At 39.3% G+C, this 11,218-nt stretch overlaps 1 protein-coding gene across 1 annotated transcript in view; it reads right to left on the reverse strand.

Moving 5' to 3' along the window:
• Positions 1–1,605: 1,605 nt before the first annotated feature.
• Positions 1,606–11,218, reverse strand: part of LOC109481609 (fibroblast growth factor receptor 3-like) — a gene marked incomplete at its 3' end in the record, with an annotated part of 12,083 nt that continues 2,470 nt past the window's right edge. Inside the window, exons 7-14 of the mRNA XM_019784191.1 lie at positions 10,130–10,292; positions 9,801–9,911; positions 9,044–9,237; positions 8,497–8,600; positions 8,082–8,122; positions 7,689–7,785; positions 7,146–7,245; positions 1,606–1,790 (exon numbers count right to left, since the gene is read on the reverse strand). Of these exons, the coding sequence (XP_019639750.1) occupies positions 1,606–1,790; positions 7,146–7,245; positions 7,689–7,785; positions 8,082–8,122; positions 8,497–8,600; positions 9,044–9,237; positions 9,801–9,911; positions 10,130–10,292 (995 nt within the window). The remainder of the gene's footprint in view (positions 1,791–7,145; positions 7,246–7,688; positions 7,786–8,081; positions 8,123–8,496; positions 8,601–9,043; positions 9,238–9,800; positions 9,912–10,129; positions 10,293–11,218) is intronic.

Below are 11,218 nucleotides of genomic sequence, written 5' to 3' on the forward strand. Positions count from 1 at the left end.
AGGTGGAAATGCTCTGTGCAGGTGTTAATCAAGTTAAATCCCAACAGCCAATCAGCAAGAAGTATAGAGGAAAGCTGCATGCCTATTGGTTGATGCCCTGCATTCCATTGTGATGACTCATGCCCAGACGTGGTAAACACGGCACACTAACACAGTAATACATTTGCTATAACACAGCCAAAAAACTCAAATAAAACCATTCTAAAAGCCTGTATCACAAAAATTTAAAAAACGCCTAGGGGTATTTGCCCACTGTACCTCCATACCAAATTTCAGGACCTTAGGCCCTAAAATGAAGAAGCTGAATCCATTTAAAAAATGGCAGGAGGAGGAGAAGAAGAAACATCAGAAAAAGCAGTATGGGTTCACCACCACTTCGTGGTGTGGTGAACCCATAATAAAATGAACGGGAGATACATGTATGATCAACCAAAGTCAGCCTCATTTACAAGGAAAAAATCGTGGCGAGAATCGTGGCCTGCTGTCGCGTGTCTATATCCTACTGTACAGAGGACTTTTGGGTGAACGATAACAAAACTCACGTCTATAAATAAAGCCATGCCGATAAAAATCGCCTCAAGATGATTTACATATGAAGTATAGTGCATAAGACCGGTTCGGATGTGCCGATGCAAGCACCGTTCTTTCTCCCGTTTTCCGAGTTACCAAGTTCTCCTGGCCTCGCCGTATCCTGGCCCATTTCTCGTCATCTCGCCAAACAACCAGCCCGTGGGGTCGTGTGGCGTAGCGGCAGAGTGCGCGACTCGGAACTAAGAGTCCCGGGTTCGAGTCCTAACATGCCACCGATCTTGTGCCCTTGGGAAAGGCACTTTACACGACTTTCCTCACTTAGCTCAGGTGTAAATGAGTATTGTCCTGTCATGCATTTGTCCCCTGTGCTGGTGGCGGCATTAATATAAGTTGAAGAAACTTGAGTGGGCCGTCACCACGTCTGGTAATTACATGTTGGAATAAAAAAAAAAAAAACAGCCCGTAAAACAAATTCGTGGCCACCATGCTTTTGTAACGGGATAATATAAAGAAAAAAAATGGCTAATACCACGGAATAATAGTGATGAATGAAAGGTTCATTTAACTTCAGCGTAAGTCATGACCAACCGAGATTTTAGAAATCTACATGTATAGAGACCAAGCGGCGGTGCTAAACAACCCAATCCACATCCAAAACAAAGACAAAGGCAGTTTCTGCTAGATTTCTAACCAGTCGGATTGTACATATTCTTACAAAATTATTTTGTGCGGTTTCATGTAAAATATTGCCGGGCGAAATGTGTAAATAAGTTGGTCATATCCTCCTCACATTATGTTGGCTTCAAGAAAATGTCGGTCAAAGCGCCCAAATTCTGGTGATTGTCGACCTACAAATTAGTACAAGTCTCCCAGTCCGATATTTGTACGTAACTTGTATGGAACTCTTTCCTGATTGAGATGAAATTTTATCCGAAGAAACTACAAGCACAGGGAGGCTAACGGGTGTGCTCACCAGGAACGGTGCACGTGGAAATGTTGTTTACTTGTACTCTTATATCGGGGTACATTTTGGCCACGGAGGAGGACAACTTACCAGTACTGGCTTCAACTCACCTTCGGGGTCGGCTCGTTCCGGCGCCCGCCCACAGGCCTGGCCGCGCCCGGTCCCCATCTGACCCGGTCCCCATCTGGCACGGTCCCCCGCCCGGCAGACTGTCCGCTCCCCGGGAGCGGCCGCTCACACGGACGGAAAGTGAAGTATTATCTTGCTGGTGGTCGCCTGCACTATCTTCTATGGGCTACGTTTCGAGTTTTATACTCGAGTATACGTCATCAAGGGTGACATAGTGTGTAACACCCCTGATTGGTTAAAACTTCACATACCACGTTAATATAATAAATTATTCAAATGACAATTGCTGAGTCGACAGTCAGGGAAGTCCAGGAGATTGCATCATGCTGCCATATATAGAACGGTCAGCTGCGGTCAAGCCCTGACCTACTTATCAGCAATCCGCTTGTGGGTATGTCCCTTTTGCGGCAATGCCCTGTCATACATAAGAAAATTACTTTTTTTGAAATACATAATTTTGAAGTTCGTAGATCGATTACAAAGATGATAATTTCTAATTTTCTCTCCGTTTGCTCAACAGAATGTGTTACATTTCATGCTATAGATAAATTTAATTTCATTCTAGAAGGTAATAACCCTTACTGTGTACAAATAGGTAAATATTCTTCCTCTCCTTTTCGTCTTAGCAGACGCTCTGCTCAACGTCGATGGACTCGTCCGTCGACGGATGAGTGTAAAAACTAAAGCAAAGTGTTTATTCAGTAATTCTGCAGTTTCAAGGTCTGATGTGACTACTTTACCCTGACTGTCCTTCATTGGACCCACTGTTTCTTTAGTAATCTTTTTTTCTCTTTTATAAGCGAAAAATGAGTTAGATTCCTCTTTATTCTTTGCTAGTTTCTCCTCAAACGTCTTCTTAGTTCTCTTCACTAGCTTCTTTGTTTTTCGTTCCATTTCCTTGTACTTTAGATAATTCTTGTATTCTTTTGTCTCTTTGTACACTAGCCACAGTTTTCCTTTTTTTTCTGATTTTCCTCAAAAGGCTTTTGGTCATCCGTATACTTATTATTATTATAGGTGTTTTTTTGCGGTGGTCTTCTTGGTTTCATTGGAACAAATTTCTGTATTCCCTCCTTTATCACAGACTTAAAGTAGTTCAAGCTTGTATTAGTATAAAACTCCTCTATCTCAGACCAATTCACCTCATATAGCCATTGGTTTAATCTGACCATGTCTGCCTTTTTAAAGTTTGGAATCATTTCTTTATTTTCCTTTATATTTATTGTTGTAGTTAATTCAAATAAAATCGTACTGTGATCAGTACTACCAAGCTTCCCAATGTCCTCTACCCCTGAGACCATGCCGTCCTCACTGGTCAATATCAGGTCTAGTATGTTCTCACCCCTAGTAGGCATGAGGACTTTTTGATGGAGAAAACTGTCATTAGATAACTCAAGAAACCTAGTGCCATCAACATCTGCAGTCATCGTTCGCCAATAAATTCCAGGATAGTTAAAGTCTCCAAATATTACACATTTCTTGTTACCTTCGCCAAGAAGGTTATGTTTTCGTAGGCGTTTGTGTGTGTGTGTTTCTGTCTGTCTGTCTGTCTGTAAACACCATGAACTTGAGAAGGTTTAAATGGATTGACTCCATATTTAGTAGGTAGGTAGATCTTGATGAGACCTCGAAATGATTAGATTTTGGGCCCCCTAGCGGCTTCTAATGGTACTGCAGCTCAACTTCCGGTTTTGATATCTCGTGACGTCCTAGGGTCACGAAATTTAGATGGTAGATAGGTCTTCTGCTGGGAAAGCTTGGAAAGAAGTGGCGTAGGTATGGGCCCCCTAGCGACTTGCTCAGGAACTGCAGGGTCAGTTCTTTGAAAATATTCAAAAGAGGATAACTCAAGAACATGTGGACGGATCGTCGTGATTTTTGGTATGTAGGTAGCTTAATGACGCTTAACATAATTATATTATAATACAATATGCAAATCTGGATGTAAGTTCATAAATAATGAGGACATTCTATAAATCAGCTGCATTACATTATAGGACTATTCAAGCTTGTGACATGTAATTGAGAACGAGAGAAACACAGACAGATATTGATTATGTAAATTAACACTTGATTTGCATAATTAATGAGACAATGTTATGATTCCATAATGGTAACTGCCTGGAATTTCATACTTGGAGTATTTGAAAGTTAAATGAAGGTGAACATCATTAAACATTACTTATTCAAATAAGAACCTCATTTGCATTATTTAAGAGGAATTGATAGAATGGCTTTTTTGTTAAGATGAGGCTGTCTTTTGATGGAGAATCTGATCAACTGATAAAATTCATGCAAATGAGGATCCTATTTGCATAATCAGGAGGAATCCTCTTCGTCAGTCATAAAGATTAACATAATTTGGCGAAGGTATGAGATCGTGGGACTCTAGTTAGCAATTGCTTCGATCATTTCATACAAGGCATCGTTATTTTCTTCTTTTGAGTTCGGGGACCTATAGACTAGTCCTAGTAGGATTTTATCACCTCCATGAAAAATTGAGACATTTTTTTTTGGTGCGTCTGTGTGTGTGTCTGTCTGTATGTGTGTGTGTGTCTGTGTGTGTGTGTGTTTGTGTTTCCGCACATTTGTAGTAAGCATAACTTCCTAACGCCTTTATGGATTGTGATAATATTTGGTATGCTGGTAAGTCTTAGGAAGTCGAAGGTGAAGGTCAAATATGGGACTTCTGGTGGCTGACCTGTGTATTGCAGCAGAACTTTCAGTGTTTGTATCTTTTGACCTGAACATGCTATGGTCGGATTTTTTGGTGACACATAGCTTAACCTGTCAGGAATAAGTGGTGTGAGTGTGGTCCCCCTAGCATCTTGTTCTAGAACTCCAGGGGAATTTCTGGCTAAATCTTTAAAAGCCAATAAGTCCAGATAGGAACAATGTATTTTTATCATTTTTGGTATGTAGGTAGATCGGGGAGAGTTGTACATAATTACATGCAAATTTTGCAAATGATGACTTAATTTGCATAATTAATGAAGTTATTGTATAATTACTGTGTTTTATATAATAGTCCTGTTATACATGTAATGTATTTAATCTGTGGCTGGTGGGGCATCAACATATACCAATTAGGCAAATGATAACCTAATTTGCATAATTAATGCGAAAATTCTGTTACTCCTTATTGAATGATGGGAATTTTGTGACGTGTAAGTTAATCAAAAGTTAACATCACGATGCATGCATTACGTTAATGTGGAGGTCATTTGCATAATTAAAAAAGAAATTTAAGCCTTTATTTCATGGAGGTCTGAGATCTCGGAACTCTTGTGCTATATTTTTCTTCTTTTGTAGTACTTCTTATAAGGCAATACACTGTGAGGATATCTGTACATTCTAAGTAGGTAAGCAATCTAATCCGGCAGTAAGGATGTTATAATGATACAAACATGGCATTGATAGTAATTTTAGAATTTGTAGTGCCAGTTGATTTGGTTATCAAGCTACTGGACATTGGTGGCAGGTATAAAATGTATGTTGGCAATTATTGTTTCAGTCTCCATTTTGTTTTAGCTGCAGACTTTCTTAATTTCTTTTTGTGATGTGCTCAATTATGGATGGGACATAACTGTTAATATTGGTTAAATAAATTAAAAATACATAATGTATATCATGATGATGAGAATGTAAGCAATAAATAATTCTTTGCTAAAAGATTTACAGTGAATTGTCCTTCATATATTTTATTTTATGATGCAGTCTGTGCAGTATATGTACTGCGTTTGTGACAAAAATGAATCTTCAAGGTAGTGTAATGTTCCATAATTAGTGTAAGATATTTGTTCTCATGTTCTTACAGTGAATTGTCCTTCATATATTTTTAGTTTATGATGCAGTTTGTGCAGTATATGTACTGCGTTTGTGACAAAAATGAATCTTCAAGGTAGTGTAATGTTCCATAATTAGTGTAAGATATTTGTTCTCATGTTCTTACAGTGAATTGTCCTCCATATATTTTTAGTTTATGATGCAGCTTGTGCAGTATATGTACTGTGTTTGTAACAAAAATGACAACAATGAATTTTCAAGGGAGTAGTATAATGTTCCATAATTAGTGTAAGATATTTGTTCTTAATATGTTCTTACAGTGACTTGTCCTTCATATATATTTTTAGTTCATAATACAGGTTGTGCATTATATGTACTGTATTTGAGACAACAATGAATCTTCAAGGGAGTAGTATAATGTTCCGTAATTAGTGTAAGATATTTGTTCTCATGTTCTTACAGTGAATTGTCCTTCATATATTTTTAGTTTATGATGCAGCTTGTGCAGTATTCGCACTGTGTTTGTGACAAAAATGACAACAATGAATTTTCAAGGGAGTAGTATAATGTTCCATAATTAGTGTAAGATATTTGTTCTCATGTTCTTACAGTGAATTGTCCTTCATATATTTTTAGTTTATGAGGCAGCTTGTGCAGTATACGTACTGTGTTTGTGACAAAAACGACAACAATGAATTTTCAAGGGAGTAGTTTAATGTTCCATAATTGGTGTAAGATATTTCTTAATATGTTCTTACAGTGACTTGTCCTTCATATATATTTTTAGTTTATGATACAGGTTATGCATTATATGTACTGTGTTTGTGACAAAAATGAATCTTCAAGGGAGTAGTATAATGTTCCATAATTAGTGTAAGATATTTGTTCTCATGTTCTTACAGTGAATTGTCCTTCATATATTTTTAGTTTATGAGGCAGCTTGTGCAGTATATGTACTGTGTTTGTGACAAAAATGACAACAATGAATCTTCAAGGGAGTGGTATAATGTTCCATAATTAGTGTAAGATATTTGTTCTCATGTTCTTACAGTGAATTGTCCTCCATATATTTTTAGTTTATGAGACAGCTTGTGCAGTATACGTACTGTGTTTGTGACAAAAATGACAACAATGAATCTTCAAGGGAGTGGTATAATGTTCCATAATTAGTGTAAGATATTTGTTCTCATGTTCTTACAGTGAATTGTCCTCCATATATTTTTAGTTTATGAGGCAGCTTGTGCAGTATACGTACTGTGTTTGTGACAAAAATGACAACAATGAATTTCCAAGGGAGTAGTATAATGTTCCATAAATAGTGTAAGATATTTGTTCTTATGCTTGATATTCCCAGGCTTGTATAGATAAGTCATTCTGGCTATATGTTATTTAGAAAAGGATTGAAAGTTCTCTTCTTGTCAAAAGGATACTTCTCCGTCTCTCTCATTCTATCCGCAGTTTCTTACTTCAACAGTGAGGCATATGTCTGCAAATAAACAAATAATACTTTGCTGGGTTCCAAATTCAAGACAATCGTTGATCGAAGCCATCCTATGCCATCCTACGCCCTGGTACTGATTTATTTACCTGTTCCATGCCAGAGCTGCAGATGCTGAATAGGCCTTCTACAAAGAGGAATTAGGAAAGAGGAATCTTATACAAAGAGGATGAAATATACCTTTTCTAGCATAAAGTTAAACAAAATTCGTGCATTTCAGAAAAAAAAAAACGTTACCTTGTAATCTTGAACGATCCGGTCCAGAGTCACCTTCAGGTCCGGAAACGTTGGTCTGTTTTCAGGGAGGGTTTCCCAACAGCACCTCATCACATCGTAACTGTTGGGTACAGAATATTTGCATCAACGGAACAGGCCATTTACTGAAATTCTGCCATAAGCTGATAGGGCGTAGGTCTTCTCATTAGTGGAACTGTGCTATAGCCAATACAAAAACCGTGACTGAACCCTCCTTCTCGTTACACTAGTACTACGAAGGCCCAGAGTGACAAAAGTGGCAGCCTCTTAGTCTAGAGGTGCTCACGGGCCTCCGCAATGGTGCTCACAGGCCTCCCCCCTGAGGTTTTTGCACACAGCACATGGCCTATGTGGAGTTCTGGGGGCACCTCCCCCAGAGGTTTTTGCACAAAGCAAATATCCTGTGCGGAGTTCTGAGGGCACCCCTGCAGAGGCCCGTGATCGAGCACCTCTGCGGAGGCCGCAACTTTTGTCATTCTGGGCTTTCACATAAAACAAGGCTGAATACAAGGGCTGCGGACGTACATCTCCTGAGGACATAGGGCAGGTTTCTCCAGCCTGTAGCCATCCGGCAACAGTTTCATGAGCTCTTTGCCGGTCATCCGACCGTACGGCTTCTTACCTAAAGGATTAAATATATCACGGTTTAACACAAAATTGTACTTATGTGGTCATTAATATATATTGAGACATTCTGAGTTCAGACAAGGTACCTACTTGTAAATCGTGGAAAACGTAACTATATATTACAGAACAGCGGAAACGGTTTTCTAAAGAATTGAAAGAATGCAATATCACATTTCATAGCTGATGATGGGGAATAATGACGTTGTGGCAAATACATGTTTCATTGAATATGTATCTCCACTGCTTACAAAGTGCGTCAAATACATGACACTATTGTCTGTGCTTCCTTACCCATTGTCATGATCTCCCACAGAAGGACTCCAAAGGACCACCTGAAACATAGAAAATACAACACGTCTATATTCTCATTTAACTTCATTCTGTATATCAATATGAATTCTATACACTATGCAGATGAATGGATTTATGAATGGTAACTATGTGTAGATGTATAAAAGTGCCAATAGCATATACATACACATCACTCTGTGTGGTGTACGTGTGGTAGAAAAGGGACTCGTATGCGATCCAACGGACGGGAAGGTGGCTTTGAGTTAGTAAAAAGGAATGTTAAAATACGATTAGAACACATTACATTAACATATTTTGCAAACGACTCGTATCTATTTCACAGCATTTCAAGATTAAACTAGTTTAAAGGACTATCAGAAGACGGAGATATGATACCTTCGTGCTTTTGACGTACTCAGACTCCTCGTAGATATCCCGAGACAGACCAAAGTCTGAGATCTTGGCCGTCAGGTCCTTTCCAAGGAGCACGTTCCTGGCTGCAAGGTCACGGTGGACACACTGGATGGACAATAGGTTACATTGCAATACCACAGTGCAGTTATATAACACGTGACATTAACCAGGAAAAACATGAGATTTTACATCAATCATTTAGAAATGTCAAAGTTAGCATAGATCTAGTGTCTGATGGACAACGATACAGGTTTATAATGATGTATTTTCTAACCGAAATGACTTTGGGTCGCGTCGCCTTTTTGTGTTCCTTCCCCAGTATCTTTCTTTCTTAGTTCTATTGCAACATTGTCTATGAGTGCCCCTGTCTTCTCCCCACCTTAAGATGATCTGTACGTTGTAGTTACTTGTCATCAAAAGAACATGTGATGTGGCAGATCGGTCTATAGACACGGTTATGAGCGTAAAATAAGGCCATGGTGAGATCTTAGATGCATTTGTTCATGTGTATAGAAAAATCAGCAAACGTGCTGTTGTGTACATTGTACCTGCATGGCGGCCAGATGACTCATCCCATTCGCGATGTCAATACCGAACAGGATCAGCTGGTCCATCGGCAGCTGAACCCCGGATGTGGCGATGTTTTTGTCGTCTGTCTGGTCCATCTCCTCAGGACGGTTGTCCTTCAGCCAGTCCTTCAGACAGCCGTTTGGTGCGTACTCAACCACAAGTGCCAGAGGACCTAGTGTGGATGAACGGATTAATTGATAGATCGCTAATCTGACATTTTCTGACATCATTCGTACCTTTGGGAAAATGATTGCTCTAAGACGGAATTCAACCAGTTTCGGCTTTATTTGTCTTTCTCAAGAATTACAGAAATCGGACCACTCCTCCATCTATACCTTTTACTGTGCTTCTCTAGTGCAGCTGGCGCTCTGTAGCCTGGTATCCAGCCTATCGTGTTTGGTGCACGTTGTCTTTGAGGCTCTAATAATTTTCGCCCGCCTAGCCCAATAGCCTGTGATAGAATTTGGCACGTCGGAGATTAGCCCCAACACAAACTCCCGTCGTGAAAAACCTTCCGAGGAACCTAGCTCAGGCTAATCAGCATCCCCGAAGAAAAACTGCCTCGAGCGCGATAGACTGGATGCCAGGTGCTCTGCAATCAGCGTTATAAGAATCTCATTTTGCCCTGGTTTAGGCTGCATTGTCCCTTTTTATTATATTAATTAGTACCAGACAAATAATATCACAGAAGTATTGACCTCAATCGTGAAATTTGAATTTCATCCCTAGTATTACCTTCTACTGTGCATGCGCCAACCAGACTGATGATGTTGTCATGACGACAAACAGTGACCAGAATCTCCAGCTCCCCCATCAGGTCCTGTTTGTCTCGGTCTTCGGCAGATGCTGGAAAATTAAGATAGTATAAAGAAAGATACCGCTAATAAAGTCATTATCTATATCTTACTATTTATAACTACAGATTTTCAAGCGTTTCTTTTACCCCTATAGTTCATTTTTCTTTTACACAATATGATGGCTATTGATGCTAGAATACGACCAGGCAGATGCTTGCTTTGATATGTTGAAGGACATGTTGATTATGTGCAATGAATGAAATGCACCTTTCAGTGTCTTGACTGCCACAGTCTGAGTCACGCCTCTCTTCCTCAGCTCCCCCATACGGACCTCTCCAAACTGTCCCTTCCCCAGGACTTTACCGAGCGTCAGACTGGACCGGGGGATTTCCCAGTCAGCGTGGACAGGTTTGCTGCTTTCATCGCAGTTCTGAAAGTCAGAGGATAGCGAGTACATGTCTTTGCCTGGCTTAACCCTACCTAGACCGGGGGGGGGGGCTAAAAGTGCCCGCGGCAACTTTGATGTCACCTAGCGTCTGAACGGCTAGCCGTAGAACGACCAAACTTGGTGACTTTTCCTAAAATATTGTTGGCAACAATTCTCTATCATTGGAATGAGATAATAATTTTTTGTGTTGCCATGGCAACGGGTTTCTGACAGGCATTTTTTGCTAAATTTAGTACTTTTTGTTTCAACAATAGAATTTTATGGGTTTTATGTCAAGTTACTCATGGTTTCTAATATTAATAACATCCCATATAATTTTATGTAAATTTTATCATTAAATATGCATAATTTATGCTAATTTTATGACGTCATTGGCCAAAATCCAAGATGGCGGACCATATCATTAGAACAGGTATATACGGGTTATTTTCATTAAAATTTCATCAATACTTCCATTTCTTTTTACAAAAAAGGTTTAAATGAAGGTGTTTAGTATGTTTACAATGTATTTTAGGCTTTATCATGAAAAAAAAACTATTTTTGAAAATTCAAGATTGATGATCCAAGATGGCGGATATCTTAAATATGCATGACGTCATTTTATGACGTCACCGGTGTTGCTATGGGCAACATAAGACTTAGTACACACTAATATTCTGTCATAAACACTTTTGGTAAAGTTATGTTGTATACCAGGGAGGTTTTCAGGGAAGAACCTATTTAGACGGTTTTGGCCAATAAAATCACATTAATGACGTCATAATGACGTCATATTACGTCATAACGACATAACAATTGTAGATATGATAAATTTTCACTAGTACACCATTCTCTGAAAATTCGGTGGTCATACGACATACCGTTCGCGAGTTCTTAGGGGGGGTCAAAAGAGCCCCCCCCCCGCCCCG

This window comes from Branchiostoma belcheri, unplaced genomic scaffold (assembly GCF_001625305.1).
Source record: "Branchiostoma belcheri isolate BF01 breed outbred unplaced genomic scaffold, Haploidv18h27 scaffold57, whole genome shotgun sequence".
Lineage (NCBI taxonomy): Eukaryota > Metazoa > Chordata > Leptocardii > Amphioxiformes > Branchiostomatidae > Branchiostoma > Branchiostoma belcheri.